Here is a 19,054-nt window from a genome sequence, read left to right as displayed (position 1 = left end):
AAGAGGCCTAGAGTGAGTGACAGAGGGAGAGACGAACTGATTTCCGAGGGATGGCCACGGGATCACACTATGCGGGGAAGATGGTCATTGTGACGGGGGGGGGGGGGGGGGGGGAGTGGCGGGCGCGGCACCGGAGCTGGGATGGTGAGAGCCTTCGGTGAGAGGAGTCTTGGCTGGTTGGACTATTGGAGTCTGGGAGAGGAGGGACACCGGGGTCTAATGAGTGTGGGAAGAAGGAGTTTAGATTTTTGTTTTATAAAATCCAACTTGCAGGGCTAATGAAGGCGTAGTAGTGATATCCTGGAGCCTGATCTTTTGACAGGTCTCACACGCCCTTACCCCTTTTCTCTGGGTCTCAGGGATTATAGTTACAAAACGGGTGGTTTGGGGAATGTTTCTTGCAGGTTTAGAGTTTACTTTGATACCCAGAGATGGGGTGTTCTCTGGAACCCCAGTAGATACCTGGAGTAGCCAAGGAGAATATGTGTCAAGGTCTCTGACCTTTGTTGTAGAAGATTATCAAGAGACTATGATCACGAGGGGAACAAGGGGATAATAGGTCCCATTCTAGATGGCCACAAGAGGGCAGCAGAGGCCGTCAGCAAGGTCTGTGCTGGGGTAACCTGTTCTCTTCCTATTCTCAGTGGGCCCAAGTGGTTATCTGTGACAGACGTTGAGTGAGGGTCCCTCCGTCATTACCCCCAGCCCCTCATCTCTCAGACCCAGGAGTCCAGTCTTTCTCTCCGTGCAGAGTTGGGGGGGGGGCAGGATTTGGAGCAGGAACTTCCTGGAACTGTGTTTCTCGTCTGTGATGTGACTCAGGAGGAAGATGTGAGCGGATTTTTCTGTCCCCACTCCCCATTTCCAATATTTTCTCTCTCTCTCTCTCTCTCTCTCTCTCTCTCTCTCTCTCTCTCTCTCTCTCTCTCTCTCTCTTTCTCTCGCACATGCTTTGTTGTCTTCTAGACTTTTGTACAATGCTATCCCTCTACCTTTCTCTCTTCTGGCTAAATTGTTTGGGTCCCAGAGGTTTCAGCTCGGTGTCATTTTCCCTCTGCAGGGCTTTCCCTGATTCTGCTAGCCAAATTCAGTGACTGGGTATGTTCTCTTTGATCTCCCACTTCGAGATTCTTTTTTTTTTTTTTAAATTTATTGGGGTGACAATTGTTAGTGAAATTACATAGATTTCAGGTGTACAATTCTGTATTACATCATCTATAAATCCCACTGTGTGTTCACCACCCAGAGTCAGTTCTCCTTCCATCACCATATATTTGATCCCCCTTACCCTCATCTCCCACCCCCACCCCACTTCGAGATTCTTATCACACCTGTCACGTGGATTGGAACAAATGAGTCCCTCACAGGGAGTGGGTGTTTTTCTGAAAAAGTTTTTTCCCCTCCTGTCTCAGGGTTTCTGTCCCTTCCCTTTAGTCAATATCTCTCTGATATCTGCCCCCCCAGTGTCTCTGTCCCCCCAATTTCAGGTCTTTGGAGTAATGACTATCATGTGAGTATAACCAGCCCTCTGGGCTATGGTACCCCTGGCTTCCTGTCTCCTCTTCTCCTGCTATGCCTGGTGATTTGGGAGAGTCCCCAACTAGTTCCTCTAGCTCCTGTCCCCTCAGCTGTGACTCCGGGTTCCCTCTTCCTACCTTGCTCTTGGGAGCCCCAGCTCTACAAGGCAGGGTGACAACACTCATTGAGTGTTGTCATCTTAAGATGACATAAGACATCATAAGACATCTTTCTCCTCAGACTCTCATTTCTGAAACTGTCCACCATTTTGGCTGCCTGGATTGTGTGGTCAACTACGCTGACTGCCATGAGCTGTGAGGCCCAAGGGCCATTGGTGTCAAACCACCTGGCTTCCCACCCCCTCCTCCCAAACCTCAGTTTCCCCTTTCTCGTCCCCTAATTCCCCCATCTTCTCTGTCCACTTTCACAGGACAGGACAGTTGTGGAATCCCCCATACTTGGGCTTCCATCCTGGCTCTGTCCCATCCCGGCTATGTGCCCTCACTTCTCCATTCCTCAGTTTCTGTATTTCTAAAACGAGAATAACAGTGATGATGTTCCTCAGTATAGGGTTGTTGTGAGTATTGAATAGGTAAACTATTCAGCCTCATAATTACCAGAACTGTCTCTGTCTATCTATGAAGTGAGGTCAATGGTTCTTCTCTTTGTGAAGATGTACTCTAGACATGTAGTTTATAGGGCTTAATCTAGTGACTTCAAAAGGAAATTACGGGCCGGCCCGATGGCTCAGGAGGTTGGAGCTCCGTGCTCCTAACTCCAAAGGCTGCCAGTTCAATTCCCACATGGGCCAGTGGGCTCTCAACCACAAGGTTGCCAGTTCAACTCCTCGAGTCTCACAAGGGATGGTGGGCTCCGCCCCCTGCAACTAAGATTGAACACGGCACCTTGAGCTGAGCTGCCTCCCGGATGGCTCGGTTGGAGCGCAGGCTCTCAACTACAAGGTTGCCAGTTCGATTCCTCGACTCCCGCAAAGGATGGTGGGCTGTGCCCCCTGCAACTAGCAAGGCAACTGGACGTGGAGCTGAGCTGCGCCCTCCACAACTAAGACTGAAAGACAACAACTTGATCTGGGAAAAAAGTCCTGGAAGTACACACTGTTCCCCAGTAAAGTCCTGTTCCCCTTCCCCAATCAAATCTTAAAAAAAAAAAAAAAAAAAAGGAAATCAGCTTAATGGCTACCCTTTATAAGAATGTCTCATGTTGGTAAACCAGGGCTCCGAAAGGTGAATTGATTGCACTGAGGTCACACAGCAAGCCTGAAGTAGAGCGAAGCCTCCCTTGTTAGCTGGGCAACTTTGAGCAAGTGTCTCAGCCTCCCTGGACTGCATTTTCCTCCTTATATTGTTGTAAGGATTAAACAGATGGTGGATACTAGTTCATTCTTTCTCTTTGGGTCCTTTGCATGTTCAACAGATTTTTTTTTTAAAGTGTCCCGGGATTTATTTGTTTTTTTGTTTTGTTTTAAGGAAGGCACAGCTCACAGTGGCCCATGTGGGGATCGAACCGGCAACCTTGGTGTTATTAGCACCATGCTCTAACTAACTGAACTAACTGGCCACCCCTCAACAGATATTTATTGAGTACCAACTATGTCCCAAGTTCTGTCCCAGGGACTGGGAATTAAGCATTCAACAACATAAATAAAACATTCCAGTCCTCATGGGATTCACATTCTAGAGTAAGGAAGTAGACAAGAAAAGACAGATACAGTTAATCCTCATTATTTGTGGATTCCGCATTTGCGAATTCCTACTCTCAAAAATAAGTTTTTATAACCCCATAATTAATACTGGTTGTGCTTTTCCGGTATTCACAGGCATGCGCAGAGTGGCAAAAATTTGAGCTGCCCGTAGCACACGTTCCCAGCTGTGGTCGTACAAGGTGATTTTCAGCTCTCCAGCAGAGAGATGCCCAGAGGACAGAAGCAGGAGGGGGAGGACAGGGCAAAGAGCTCCCATTCTGGGGCCAGCTGGATGAGTTTGAATCGCAAGGCGGGCACCTGTTAGTGGGGGCAGCCTCAAGTAAGTCACTTAGTACTCTGAAATAGAACCCAAAGCATGAGTTGTGTTTAGCATTTAAGATTATAATGTGTTAGCTATTCGTGTATCTAGATCCATATACACATGTACAAATAGGTACACATGTAGATACTGTTCTAGTTCATCTGGGCTGTTATAACAGAAATGCCATAGACTGGACTGCTTAAACAACAAACACTTATCTCACAGTTCTGGAGGCTGGGAAGTGCAAGGTGAAGGTGCTGGCATGTCCGGTGTCTGCTGAGGGCCTGCTTCTCACTGTGTCCTTACATGGTAGAAGGGGTGAGGGAACTTTCTGGGATCTCTTTTCTAAGGGCACTTATGCCATTTTTGAGAGCTCTACCGTCATGACCTAATCACCTCCCCTCATCTTCTAATACCGCCTTGGCGGTTAGGATCTCAACAAAGGAATTTTGGTGGGGGTGGACACAAACATTCAGTCCAGAACGGGTCCATATTATTGTATATTATTCTATGTACATACTTCCCCTAGGAGTCATGGGTCACTAATCACTGATTCAATGTTCACAGTGACTTTACAGACCATAACTGCTCGAGTAATGAGAATCGACTGCATATACTAGCATGTCCAGTGGTAATGAAGGCTTTTTCCCTGTTCTTACTCTTTCCAACTCCTTTTCTTCTGAATATTGATTTTTCTTTCCCTCTAACCTTCCCCCCAACCATTCCTTCTATTTATAGTTGACCCCTGAACAATGTGGGGGTTAGGGGTGCCAACCCCATGCGGTGGAAAATCTGTGTATAACTTTCGACCCCCCAAAAAAACTTTACTACAGTCCCTTGGTGTCTGTGGGGGATTAATTCCAGGACCAAAATTCTCGGATACTCAAGTCACTTACATAAAATGACGTAGAACAATGCATACAGTCTGCTCTCTGCATTCATGGATTCTCAACTGTGAATCAAAAATACTATTTGAGATCCATGGTTGGTGGAATCCTCCGATACAAAACCCGGGTATATGGAGGGCTGACTGTACACTTATTGGAAAAAAATCTGTGTATAAGTGGACCCACACTGTTCAAATCTTTGTTGTTCAAGGGTCAACTGTACTTAACAAACATATTATGGTACTGTCAGGCCCAAATATTTACTCATGAAATTTCTAAGCTCAAGAAGAAAATATTGGGGCAGCCAGGTGGCTCAGTTGGTTAGAGTGCAAGCTCTGGGCAACAGGGCTGCTGGTTTGATTCCTACATGGGCCAGTGAGCTGCGCCCTCTGCAACTAGAATGAAGTCAATGAGCTGCCGCTCAGCTCCTGAGTGGTCAGATGGCTCAGTTGGTTGGAGCATGGGCTCTCAACCACAAGGCTGTCAGTTGGACTCCTCGACTCCCGCAAGGGATGGTGGGTGGACTGCATCCCCTGCAACTAACAACGGCAACTAGACCTGGAGCTGAGCTACGCCCTCCACAACTAAGATTGAAAGGACAACAACTTGACTTGGAAAAAAGTCCCGGAAGTACACAGTGTCCCTCAATAAAGTCCTGTTCCCTTTCCCCTCTCCCCTCAAAAATCTTAAAAAACAAAAGAAGAAAATGTTATCCTCATTCTGCAGATGAGAAAACAGGCACAGAGAGGTAAAGTGAGTTGCCCATGGTCATGCAGCCAGGAAGTGGCAGGGTGGAGATTCGAACCCAGGACTTCTGAGCCCCGAGACTTTTTTATTAACTGCTGTGCAACCTCCCTTCCTTTTCAGGACCCCTGACCCTCTTGTCTGCCAGTCCTCACCTTGGATCCCCCGCTCCCCTACACTGTCCCTATTTGCCTTCTTCATTTTGTCTGTATTGCTCTCTCATTCTCTCCTCTCTCCCACCCCCACCCTTAGATCCGCCTCCGCAGTGGTCCGAGGAGACCTCTACCCAGGACTTTCAGCAGCTACTGGAGCTGAACCTACTGGGGACATACACCTTGACCAAGGTGAAGGCTGGGGCCCCAGCTGCCAGGCCCAGGTGGCCTCCTGACAATGGGATTGTCAGACCCATTTTGTCTGAGAACAAAATGTTTTCTCTGCTTTGGTTTGATCTTATCCCTAAAGGACTCTGTTATTTTGTAGAAAATAAATGGGTACAAGTTGCTATGTCCAGCACAAGCTACCTGGGTGACTACATAGCCCAGCTTTCTTAGAAACCTTCTAGAACCTTCCAAAGTGGTGTGGTGGTGGTAGTGGGGGATGTTAAGAACATGGAGGGAGAGGTTGAGACAGGGAGTCAATAATAGGCAGTTACAGCTTTGCCACCCAATGAGTAGATTAGGAGCAGAGAGCGTCTCCTCCTACCTCTGTGTTTTTCCTCTGAATCTTTCCATAATGTCCCCGTTTATCATCTTTGTTCAAATGTCATGTCCTCCAAAAGATCTTTCCAGAGCATCTTTGCTTATGTAGCACTTACACGTATTCATTTTCTGTGATAAAAGCATGTTTATTTTCACCATAGCACTTTTTAATTAATTAATTCAACAAATATTTATTTAGCACCAGCAATATGCTAAGTGTTGGGCATCCAGCAGGGAACAAAACAGGACAGACATCCCTGCCCTAGAGGAGCTGATGTTTTGGTGGGGGAGACAGACAATAAGCAAATAAACACAGAATATACTGTCAGGGAGTGACAAATGCTATGCAGAAAAGCAAAGGAAAGAAAGGGGATAAAGAGTGATAGGTGGTCCGGCCTGGTGGCTCAGGTAGTTGGAGCACCGTGCTCCTAACACCGAGGTGGCCGGCTTGATTCCCACATGCCACATGGGCTTAATTCCCACATGCCACATGGGCAGCATAGCAGCCGCGGGGCTGCTGTGCTGCAGTGCTGCCATGGGTTACCATGTACTGCCAGGAGTGGCCGGCAGCCAGTGTGAGCGACCACGGGCTGTTGCGTGCTGCCATGAGCGGCCAGTGGCCAGCGTGAGTGGTCGGCAGCCAGCATGAGTGGCAACAACCAGTGTGAGTGGCCAGCAGTGTCTGTGGGCTACTGTGTGCTGCCACAGACTGCTGTGGGCTGCTGTGGGCTACCATGTGCTGCTGAGCAGCCGGTGGCCAGCGTGAGCGGCCGGCAGCCTGCGAGAGCTGCCCTGAGCTGCTGAGAGTGGCTGACCCACGATTGGTGACCAACTGTCTCAGCCCGGGGGAGCGCAAGGCTCATAACACCAGCATGGGCCAGGGAGCTGGATCCTATACAACTAGACTGAGAAACAACAGCTTGAACCGGAGTTGGGGGGCCGGGCATGGAGGTGGAAGAATGAAAATAAAAAAGAGTGATAGGTAAGTGCTAATGATATTTTATGTTTTTATTATGGCTTTTTACAAGCATACACGAAAGCAGAATCGTATACTGAACCCCACTTGTTCATCACCCACCGGCAACAATTGTTAACCTGCCATTCTTGCTTCTTGGAGAACCCTCTTTTTTTTTTTCTGGAGTATATATATATTTTTTTTAATTGGGGAATATTGTGGAAAGTGTGTTTTCCCAGGACCCATCAGGTTCAAGTCAAGTTGTCGCTTTCAATCTAGTTGTGGAGGGTACAGCTCAGCTCTCAGTCAAGCCATTGTTTTTCACTCTAGTTGTGGAGGGCGCAGCTCACTGGCCCATGTGAGAATCCAACTGGCGACCTGGGTGTGATGAGCACTGGGCTGTAACGAACTGAGCCAACCAGCCGCCCTGCTGGAGTATTTTAAAGTAAATTCCAGACACTATAGTTCATCTGTAAATAATTCAGCGTGATCTTTACGAGATGAGGTGTTTTCTTAGTTTGTTTTTTGGTGTGTGTGTTTTTTGGGTTTTTTTTTTTTTTAGTGTATTTGTGTGCTCTTCTAGACAGAAAGCTTCTCTGAAAGGTGACATTTGAGTCAGACCCCAAGGAAGTGTGTGGGGAACCGGGGTCCAGCAAAGGAACAGCCAGTACAAAGGCCTTGTGGTGGGACAGCTTGGAGTATAGGAGGAACAGAGAGAAGAAGGGCAGTTGTGACTGAAGCAGCGTGAGCTAGGGGGAGAGGCTGGAAGGTGAGGGCAGAAAGCAGGCAATGGGACCCAGATCGAATGGGGCCTTGTAAACCATGAAGAGGACGTTGCTTTGACATGGAGTGAGCAGGGAACCATGGAGGGTTCTGAGCAGAGGCACTGTAAGTAGGAACCGGAGTCCTTTGGTGGCCATGTGGGGAACAGATTGGTGGGTGACGGCTGGAACAGGGGGCCCAGAGAGGAGGCAATGTGGATGGTCCCAGAGGGAGGTGATATTGGATCAAACCAGGCTAGTGGCTGTGGATTTGGTGAGAAATGGTCTGATTCTGGATCCACTTTGAAGATAGAATTGTCAGGAGTTCCTTATAAACTAGATATGAGGGTGGACTTGAGAAAGAAAGTGTTTTTGTTTTTGTTTTTGTTTTTTCCAGTTTGTTTCCCCATCCTGAACGGGGCAAGTGCAGAACGGGGCCTCCTGAGGAGGAGAAGGTGGGGTGGGGGACATGTTGAGTGACTTTCATGGGTCTGCGGTGAGGGTGAAGGCCCGGAGACATCATTTTGGAGCTCACTGGCTTGAGGCTGGAAGAGCTCAGAAAAGTGAGTGTAGACAGAGAGGGCAGCGGCCCAAGGAGTGGGCCAGGTGTCACCAGTGTGGAGAAAGTTCAGTTGCTATCTTCAAGGTTTCATCTGAGATCCAGGTGGAATGTCCCCAGTTGGGTAATCCTCCTCTCAACCAGTGAACCCTGGCTCCTGTCCCCAATTTCTGTTCACCTTCTATGATTAACACATATATCACAGCCCAGAAAAGGTTTATATATATATATGTGTGTGGGTGTGGGTGTGGAGAATATATATATATATATATATATATATATATATGAATATATATATGAATATATACATATATACACACACATACACACACACACACACACACACACACATATTCCCTCTCTCTTATTAGTTGCCATCATTTAAAAAGAGAGTGACTTCACATAAACAACTGGATTTCTGGTTTCTTTTGAAAAGTTGGTAATCTGGATCCATGGGGCAGGGTTACAGTTTGCTAAATGTAGCCTGGCTCTCATTGTACCCCAGTCCTTGCCTCCTCCTATTGGCTACCTGACTTTGTTACCTGTGAGTGGTCAGTATAGAAATCTCACATGGGAGGAAAAGGTCTAGATCTGGGGCCCATCTGCCTAAATTCTCTGCTGCTTCCTACCTGCACGTGGGGCAAATTACTCAGTCTTTCTTTGCCTCTGTTTTCTTATCTGTAAAATGGGGCTAATCATGGTATCTAGTTCACAGGGTTGTTCTAATAATTGAATGAGATGCAAGTAAATACCCGTCAAGCCTTTAGAACATACCTGGCACAGAGTTTACTGTCTTTGAGCTATTATTGTCTATCATGAACCTTGTCCCATTCTTGAGTCTAATCCACCTCACTCAGTTCGAGGTCTCTGAGATATATGTTGGGCAAATGAAGCCTGGGAGAAATAGAAGGGAAAAGGTGAGACTTGAGCTGGATTTGGAGTGGGAGGGAAGGAAGTGGAGAAACACAGCACAGTGTTGCACTCACTACAAAAAGAATGTGCAAAGGCCCTGAGGCAGAACACCTGGGTGAATTTTAAGAATAAGAGAACCTCCATCACCTGTCAGTAATTTTGTGTGTATTTCCTAAAAACAAGAACATTCTCTTACACAGTCATGACAAGATTTACATCAAGACATCACGGTCTTAGCTAACCTGGAGACATTCTTATTCGGATTATTAGAATTCTTAACATCATCACAATACCATGGTCACACCTGCTAGTTGGGGATCCCCAACAGAAGCAGACCTAGATGAGGATGGAGCACAGGATGTGTGGGAGGCAATCCCAGGAAGTGCTGCCCTTGGGCTGGGGGTCAGTGGTGGACCTGCAAGGCAGTTGATGGAAGGCGTCACTGAGCAAATTACCACTGAGGCAAGTGGGATGCCATCCCCTAGGGAACCCTGGGAGTCAGAGAGAAATGTGCACCTCAGAGTTAGCCCTCACCCAAGATGTGAGGGAGAGCCATACATTGTTTTAATCAAAAAATGTATTTAACTTTCTGTTAAAAATTAAAATTAAGACTTTTAAAAAAACACAACCAAACTGCTATTAGGTCTCTTAAGAAAATTAACAGTAATTTCTTAATACCATTGAATACCCAAGCCCTATTTAAATTCACTCTTTTGTTCCCAAATGCCTTACTGCAGTTGGTTTGTTCACACCAAGCACCAGCTAAGGTCTGCCCATTGCATTTGGTTTTCCAGAGAGCAAAGATTTCAGTCTCTTATTCATGCCTCTGTTCCAGCACCTAAAACTGTGCCTGTTGTAAGGAAATCTGTCGACATGAGTAAGTTGCTGTCCTTATCACCCTCATCATCACCATCATCACCATGATTATAACTATCATCACCACTATCACTATCATCATTTTCTTCACCGTTGTCATTGCCATCACCACCGTCACCGCCATTACTGTCATCACCACCATCACCATCATTACCACCACCATCTCTCGGAAGCTCTTGAAATGTCAACTCTGGGGCCCCAGCCCAGACCTCTTGAATCAGAATTTCTGTGTCTTTGACATAAGCCAAAGTTTGTGATTTCCTAGGCAAGAGAAAACAATGGAGGAATTAGGATAGTTATATGGTCAAGGAAATGAGATCCTGTGGGCAGTAAGGAACCATGGAAGATGTGTGAGCACAGGAGTGTCAATTGTAGACTCTCAGAGCTGGATTGTTCTTAGAGACCTATCCATTCATTCATCTATTTATCCATCAGAGACTGACTGGGCACTGGATAGGTGTCTGGCAACATTCTAGGTGCTAGGGCGACACCACGTGGTCTTTGCCCTTGTGGAATTCCTAGTCATGGGGCAGCCAGGCATTACTAAATAAATGTAGACAAGAGTTTGTGGGGGGTGAGTGTTTTGAGCTAGGAGGGAGACAGGTATAGTTCTGGGAGATATGTGACAGGGAGAATGGCTTGTTCTGGGGATCAGGGTGGGCTTCCTGGAGGAAGTGAGACAGGAGCAACATTAACTAGGGGAGGGTAGAAAGTGGCTCTCCAGATCCTGAGTCCAAATGGAGGAAGTGGGGAAGGAGATTCAGACCAATAAGAGTCCAGGGTCCTTGTGGCTGTGCAGAGGTGCGAGTGTTCCTGGCAGAGGCAACAGCCTGTGCAAAGACCTGGCAGTGAGAGAGATTTTGGTGGTATTGAGGGGCTGAATAGAGGGAGGAAGGGCGTGGTCCAGGAAGGAATAGTGGGGGCAGATCACATGGGGCCTTGAGGGCCAAGGCAGGTGTCTGGTCTTCATCTCAAGAGCAATAGGGAACCATGGAAAGTATTTTAGCAAAGAAGTGATGGATCAGATGAGGAATTGAGGGAGAGGGAGACTCTGGAAGATTCCAAGGTCTTCCAGTCTGTGGCTTGAAAAGCTGGTGGCAGTAGGCCCCACCTTTGAGGCTGAAACTAGGAAGAGAGGCAGGTTTTAGGAGGAGACAGTGGGGTGAGTTCTGTACTCGAAACATTGAGATGGAGAGAAGCCCAAGGGTGGCGGGTCAGGAGCTCCAGAAGGGGGCTCTGAAGGAGATTTAGGAGATGCTAATGGGAAACCAACAAAGTAGAGGTTCCCCAGGTAGAGCTTAGAGATAGAGAAGGACTCTGGAACCCCAATATTTAGGCAAAATGGAGTCAGGCCAGAGGGAGGCTGCAGGACATCCAGGAGAACCAGGCTCTCCAGATTGGGTGTTGGAAAGGAGGGAGGGAAAAGTCAGGCCAATAAGTGTTCAGCAGGTCCTTGATGTAGCTACTAGGTGACCTTGAGGGTGGGGGAGGGAGGACTCTGGCCAAGGAATGTGTGGGAGGGTTGGGAAGGGGCCATAGGGAGTGGGACAAATATTTATTAAGTGGCAGCTGTGTGCCCAGTGCCGGGATAAGGATGGCAAATGAACCGTGTCTCAGCCCTCATGGACCTCACGTTTTACAGGGTGGTAGGGAGGGAGTTAGGTAGCTGGACAGGAAGTAATAAAGATTAAGGCGATGAATATGACTGGGGTTGGGGCTGGGCAAGCCCCAGGGCTGAGGGAGGGAGGGTTTTAAGGCTAATAAGAGTGACGGGGAGAAGGAGAGGATGAATGTGGGGGAGTCCCTGAAGAACCGGCTGGAGGATTAGAATTTCACCCTACCCTGAATACCCACATAACTTATGTCACTTATGCTTATGTACCTTCAAGTTCTTAACATCTAGAGTTGTCAGAAATTCTAGTTTGGTGATGGGTTTTGGTCTCAGACTGCCTGGGCTGCAAATACTGGTTCTGTTAGTTGTCACATGACCCTCTGTTTGCGTTAGTTACCCATCTGTTCCTATCTCCTCGCCTGTAAAAAGGGCTGTTGACTATACTTCCTTTCAGGGTTATGAGGATTAAATGAGCTAATCTGTGTAAATAGCTGAGAACAGGACCAGGTATGTAATAGATCCTCAATCAATCCATTCATTTATTCAGAAGATATTTATTGAGCACCTACTATATGCCAAATACCTTAGTACTGGGGATGAAACAGTAAGAACGTCAATTGTCCCCTTGTGGATTTTTGCATTGTGGAGAGACAGAGAATAAGCAAATAAGTATGTAAATTCTATATGGCATGTCCTAAGGGAGGTGTGTGCCATAGAGAAAAGGAATCAGGAAGTGGGTTGGGAACCCAGGAAGAGGCAGGTTGCAATTTTAAATAGGATGGTCAGGGAAGGCCATCTGAGAAGGTGACATTTGAACAAGACTTGAAGTTGCTGAGGGAGTAGGTTTACCTAGGACTGTCCCAGTCTTGAAACTGTGGACTGAATGTCCCATGTCCCCAGAAACCCTTTAGTCCTGGCCAAACCAGGATGGTTCGTCACCATAGGTGTGAGTCACATGACTATCTCAGGGAAAGAATTTCAGGCAGAGGGAACAGCAAGTGCAAAGTCCCTGAGGTTGGAACACAAGGTGTATTTAAAGATACAGCACTGAGAATAGGGTGGGGACTGTTCTTGTGTTTGTGGAGGTTTGAAAGAGCTGGTGGGTGAGCCAGAGAGGGAGCCAGTTTAGATTCCCACTCTGAGAACCCTTGGGGAAGCCAGCTTGTTCTCGTTAATCTCTAGTGACAAGAAAAGACCTTGCCTGGCCAGCTCAGCTGCCCAAGGCAAGTGGGGGGGGGAGGGAGATAGAATTTTATTTTCTTCAAGGTCATGTGTTGTGAAAGACCTGGTAGATACACAGGGAGGGAGTGAGAAGGTGATGGAGAAGGAGAGAGAGTTAGTTTAGGGACCTCCAGGTAACTAGGGGAGGAGTTGGCAGAATATGGGGTGCATTTCATGAAGGCCTCCCACATCACTTTCTGACCACAGAGCTCTCCCTAAAACTCATGTTATTGGAGAGGGGGCCCTTCTTGGGGTGAGGGGGGTGGATTTTAGCTGCTTTGGTGACCCAAGCAGCAGAGATTGAACCCTGGCCTTCTGGGTGAGAGGTGGGAGTCCTAGCTACTATGTTACCGGAGGTTGGGCCCTTCTCGATGCAGTGTCCAGGTTCTTGGTGTCTCGAGCAAAGAATTGAATGAGACACAGAGGTAAAGTGGTGAAAAAGCTTATTGGAAGAGACAGCACACTCCAAAGAATTAGGAGCAGTCAGAGGACAAAGAAAAGCGGCTCAAGGCTATTATTAGAAGGGAAAGTACACGTCAAAGGGTTAGGAGCGGGCCTGAGCAAAAGCAAGGCTCAAAAGGCCCAAAGGGCTCAAGGGCTTGGGGCTCAAGGTGGCATTATTAGGAGAAAACGTACACTCCAAAGAGTTTGGAGCAGACCAAGCAAAAGAAGGGGCTCAAATGGCAGCGGCTCTCGGGAACCTGGGGGTTTTATCTTTTTTTTTTTCTGGGATGGGCTGTTCCCCTCTGGGAGCAGGACCACTTGATTGACACCTGTGATTGATAAGGGGCCATTACCTCACCCTCTTAGACTGCGCATGTCCCTTCCCAGAGTTCAGTCTGTTATAATGATATTAATGAACTTCGGGGCATATGTATGATATTATAATGATGGTATAATGAGGCCAGGGTGAGATGGAGGTCGTGATTGCCTCCCGTGGTTAATGCTTACGGCAGGTAAGGAAGAATTTGGGAGGTCTCCAGGTGGTGCTCCCTGTAGATTGTGTTGGCCGTGCAGGAATGCACAGACCCCATTACCTGTTTCTGACAGCCTGCCTTATTTCTCCTGAGAGATGTGATCCCCATAAAGCTCTGTGGGAAGTTGAGGGACAGGAATTCTTTTATTTTTGTATCTGCTTCAGGCTGAGGAGGGTAGAGTGGACTGTCCCTACCTACTAGGGAATTCATGAAACTCTCGTCTTATATGTTCTTTTGTTTTTTTCTAAGAGTTTTTATACTCATTGACATGCTTTAAATTAGTTTTTTGGGTTTTTTTTTTTTGGTGCCTTTGCATTTTTTTCCCAAAGATTTTATTGGGGAAGGGGTACAGGACTTTATTGGGTAACAGTGTATACTTCCAGGACTTTTTTCCAAGTCAAGTTGTTGTCCTTTCAGTCTTAATCGTGGAGGGCGCAGCTCAGCTCCAGGTCCAGTTGCCTTGCTAGTTGCAGGGGGCACAGCCCACCATCCCTTGCAGCAAGCAATCTTGTGGTTGAGAGGATGCGCTCCAACCAACTGAGCCATCCGGGAGGCAGCTCAGCTCAAAGTGCTATGTTCAATCTTAGTTGCAGGGGGCAGAGCCCACCATCCCTTGTGGGACTCGAGGAGTTGAACTGGCAACCTTGTGGTTGAGAGCCCACCGGTCCATGTGGGAATCGACTGGCAGCCTTCAGAGTTAGGAGCACGGAGCTCCAACTGCCTGAGCCACCGGGCCGGCCCCCTATCTGTTCTTAAATAAAGAAGAGAGGGTCTCATATCTGCCTTAGTTGTGGTGCACTGGAAGCCTCGCTGGAACATAATTCGTATCCCAACAGCCCCTAGATAAGGAAAAACAGACATTAGTTAATAAATTAAAAGCGCTGGCTCCAGGGATGGGACTCAAAGCCTATTTATCTCAATTTCAAGTGATGTTTGTTCACCCAGTGGTTAGGTCTGGAATGGCCTGGAGGAGTGTTAAAACCTATTTGGTCTCTGGGATTGCGTTTATTTATCCAAGAGTTAGGTCTGGAATGGCTTGGGGGAATGTTGGGCTATAATGATTATATCTCACAGACTTTTAAATAGTTATTAAGCAGGGGTGAGAGACATTCGTGATTTCGGCTAGGAACAATCTTTAGTTTAGGATTTAAAAACTGATTAGAAGAGTGATAAAGACCAGGGGCTAAGGAGCTAAGAAACTAGGAAAAAGGAGAATTAAAATTTTTATAGTGAGGGGGCTGTCCCGTATCACTCAGAGAAACCATCTTCCCCTTCATAGATTAAAGACCTTCCTCCCATTTTTGCAAAAAATGCAGCCATGTTGCATTTTTCTATCTTGATATGGAAAGGAGTTTGAGTAACATACAAAGACCCAGAGAGAGGGGGGTAGGGTCAGAGAAAGGAGGGTGGGAGAGAGAAAGAGACAATAGAAGAGACATAGGCAAAAATCCCTTTCAGACTGAGAGTCTCCTTAAGCACTGAGACCCAGAGATCCTGGGGCGACTCAGCAAGGGTACACTCTCGAGTTCCGGATGCTGACTGTACAAGACAGCAACTAGTGAACATACCGCCATTGTTCCAGACATCAGGATGTGTTTCAGCGGGCTGGGGGAGAGCCAGGGGCATGAGCAGCTTATTCTGCCTCCTGTCTCCCCAGCTCTCCCTCCCCCACCTACGGAGGAGCCATGGGAATGTCATCAACATCTCCAGCCTGGTTGAGGGGATTGGCCAGTCCCATGCAATTCCTTATGTGGCCACTAAGCTATCCCCACCATTTCCTTCCCAGACTATCTGGCCCCCCAGAGGCCTCAGCCCTGAGGTATAACACCTGTGACATGTTGTTATGTGCCAAGTGTCTCCCAAGAAATAGAGCGTGATGCAATCTAAAGTAAGCCTGCAAGGAGGACATGACTTTCCCATTATGATGTCCCTGCTTGAACCCCGAGATTGGGAGAAGAGGACACAGGAGGAGCCTCATCTTCCCTGGACTGAACTTTCTCCCCGGCCCCATCTACTGTAGGGGGCAGTAAGAACCATGACCAAAGCCTTGGTCCTGGACAAGAGTCAATATGGTGTCTGTGTCAAATGGTAAGCAGGACCAAATTGGCTGAGAGCTTCCTGGGGGAACTGGGAAGACTGGGAGGAAGTGTTTGCGGTAAATTTCCCGGATCCTCTCTCCCTTATCCCAGCATCTCCCCAGGAAACATCTGGACCCCACTGTGGGAGGAGCTGGCAGCTTCAACACCAGACCCCAAGGCTACAGTCCGAGTGGGCACAATGGCGCAGGTAGGAGTGGGGGCCAGATCCAGGTGGTGGGTATGGCAGTCAAGTGGGGACTCCTCTGGACCTCCTTTATCCCTGTCTCTTCCCAGCCCCTGGGCCGCATGGGCCAGCCAGCTGAGGTGGGGGCTGCGGCGGTGGGGGCTGCTAGCCTCCCAAACCAGCTTCTGCACAGGCATTGAGTTGCTAGTGACTAGGGGTGTGGAGCTGGGGTATTGGTGCAAGGCCAGGTGGACTGTCCCCGTGGAGGCCCCTGCCACCCCTTCCTGATTTTCCACATTTCCACCTGGGCTTTCTTGACTAGGGGTCTCCCACTTCAAACTCAGTCTCCCAAATTCCAGCTTCTGTCCTCTGCCTCTCAGGTGTAGCCTCCCACTCTAGACATTAAGCCCACTGACCAATGTGCCAAACCACCCCACAGGGACCCAAAAAAGCAATTTGCAGCCAGAAGGAGGAGGACATCATGACATTTATTTTCTGTCCTTTATGAGCCCTATCACACCAGGACCTCTTCCCACCCACCCTACCCCCACGCGTGGCCTCGACCCGAGGCACTACAACTCCCAGCAGGCCCTGCAGCAGAAGCCTCTCTCCGGGAGCTCCTGGGAAAAGTATTGCAGGTTGGCTTCACCAGTGCCCTAGTTAAAAGGTTGGCAGGGGAGAGCAAATTAAGCTCTAATTAGGAGCTAATGAGGAAGCTAATGAGGAAGTGAAGCAAATGGGCCTCCTTTTTATTCTTGGCCCTTAGAGGAAAGGAGTTTTGACCTCACTCCCTGCGGAGTAGGAGGGTGGCCAGCGCCAAATTTCTGAGGGAAGAGGAAACTGGGCTTGAGACTCCTGAGACGGAGGGAGGAGGAGCTGGGGTCCGGACTCCTGGGGGAGGAGGAACGGGGTGGGGAGTTGGAAAGTGGGGGACGCGGACACCCTGGCTGGGTGGGCTGACCCAGATTTCCCCCTCGTGGGGCGCGGGGCCCAGTTCGGGATGTGTCCCCCAGGTGAGGGTGTGGAGTTGCACAGCTGCTGCGGATTGGCCGCGGCTGGGGGTGTGGCAACCGCTGATTGGCCTAAGTCGTTTTGCCGGTGCCGCACCCCTAACAAGCCCCAGGTTAGGTGGGGGGGGGGAGGAGGGAAAGCAGGGAGACCTCCTGCGGGTGGAGGGTTCGGAATTTAACTGCCTGGGCCTGGACCTGTTCGGGCTAGCGGACAGAATTTGGGGACAAAATGTGCCAGGGTCGAATTACAGAGGCACAGTGGCTTAAGGACCGAAGAAGTTTGAGGCTACAGCAGGAACAATAGTTTAGTGTCACACTAATCTAGATGCAGGAGTTGCGGGAACTCGGACCACGGAAGGTTTGCGCGGCACAGTGACCGAGGAATTGGCTAACTCTGCCTCTGGAGGTCCTAAAGTTAGGGAGACACTCCCGGAGGGGCATAACCAGGAAATCCTGCTCTAGGAGCTGTTCTTAGAGCCTCACTGATGAATTGGGGGATTGAAAATTTTCGGGCCTCAGTGATGAAAGGGACTGGAAGGAGAGACATGTGAACTGCAGGTGTTTTTATTTCTTAAAAAGTTACAAAGAGTACACATATGTTCTCGTTGGAAAGAAAAACTATATTCAAACAGGGTTTGACGGCAAGCCCTTCATCCCTACCCGCTATCCTCTTCAGAGGGCTTTTTTTTCTTAAAGTCTTTTCCCTTTTCATTTACATGCCATGCACCCACCGACATGTATGGTGTGCTTTTTCCTTTTCACCGAGGAATGGAGATCTGCGGAGGTGCTGTTCCTTGCCTTTCATCTCTTACCCAGGGCTGCTTTTCCTCACTAGCGCTCCGTAGCAGAACCTATTAAAAGGCATTTTTGAAAACCGACTGCATACATGCTCTTGAACAGCATGAGTACGGCTGGAGAGACCCTGGATGGGGCCTGGGAGGAGGGTGTATTTCGGTTTACTCCCCTTGGTCCCCGCGCGTTCCAGGGCATGTCCTCTGCAGCGGTCTCCCCGAGGGCGCCCTGTAACTAGGGAGGCCTGGGGCGGGGGTGGGAGGGGGCGTGGACAGGGCGGGGTCGGAACGTCTTTCTCGGGGCGGCGGCCCAGGCGGGAACAGTTACCCCCCGCACCAACCATGGCCGCAGCCGCAGTGGGACAGGTGGGTTCGCGGCCCCGCGTTGGGGGGCTGGAGAACGCCGAGGGGAGGCGCACTTCCGGGAGGACCACTCGCCCGCAGCCCGTCCGGCTTGGCGCTACTCCTCTGGCGCTAGGGTTCCGCTGCGAGGTGCCGAGGAAGACGGGGGTGCGGGGGCCCTTGGAAAGGAGCACGGAGCTTTAGTGGGGGGTGGGAGGGAGGTAATTAGTGGGAAGGAGACCGGGACGGGAGGTCTGAGGAGGGAAACTTGGAGGAGGGGACAGTAATGGGAGACGCCCGGCACTGGGTGGGGGATTAAGGAGGGAATAGTCAGCTGGTACTAGGGGTGCGCCGGAATAAGCCTCCCAGGACCTCTAGGGAAGCGGGTGAGATGAGGAAGGCTCAGAGTTCATCCTTAGGTCTGGACTGAGAATTGGATTCAAGGCCCTATTTTCTTGGAACTATATTTTCTTGGAACTAAAGATAGATGTGGACTGTTGGGTCCCCAGAGCTCTTGTCTGAAGCCCGCACCTGGTGTAGGGACTGGTGCAGGGACGGAGTCCCAAAGAGGCGTCTCCAGGCTCTCGACCTCTCCTGGAAAGGTGCTGGCTGGGTAGCAGATGGCCATCAGCTATAACCAGTTAGCCATTCGCCACTAATGTAACTGCCATGGCTGTGCTAGCAAGCGCGGATGGTGGCTGGCAAGTGCAGTGAGCAAGCGGATTGTGGATCATTTTGATCCTACTTCCTGCGTTTCACCCAGCCGCCAGCGAGACTGGCCTACAGGAAGACCCCTTGTGGGGTGCTGGCGGATGTTTGCTTTTGTGTCTCCACCAGCAGCCATCGAGAGTGGGGTGGGGTGGCTCCCCTGTCTATGCTTCCGTTGTTATTCCTTTTTGGCCTCA

The 19,054-nt window shown here is 49.1% G+C and overlaps 1 protein-coding gene across 10 annotated transcripts in view; it reads left to right on the top strand.

The window, feature by feature from the left end:
* Positions 1-6,219: 6,219 nt before the first annotated feature.
* The window catches only part of BCAT2 (branched chain amino acid transaminase 2), a 41,907-nt gene continuing 29,072 nt past the window's right edge, over positions 6,220-19,054 (top strand). For 2 of the 10 annotated variants that reach the window (XM_081030441.1, XM_081030439.1), the window contains exon 1: positions 18,085-18,173. In XM_081030441.1, coding sequence (XP_080886567.1) covers positions 18,150-18,173 — 24 coding nt within the window. In that variant the 5' untranslated portion in view covers positions 18,085-18,149. Of the gene's footprint in view, positions 6,854-15,530; positions 15,833-15,933; positions 16,031-16,908; positions 17,020-17,935; positions 18,300-19,054 lie in introns of those variants that run through there. The other 8 variants (XM_081030438.1, XM_081030435.1, XM_081030445.1 and 5 more) reach the window with 8 other exon arrangements.

The sequence above is a fragment of the Rhinolophus hipposideros genome (genome assembly GCF_964194185.1).
Source record: "Rhinolophus hipposideros genome assembly, chromosome: 21".
Taxonomy (NCBI): Eukaryota; Metazoa; Chordata; class Mammalia; order Chiroptera; family Rhinolophidae; genus Rhinolophus; species Rhinolophus hipposideros.
The sequence above is the reverse complement of the archived record's forward strand: the minus strand, read 5'-3'. Positions and strand labels throughout refer to the sequence as shown.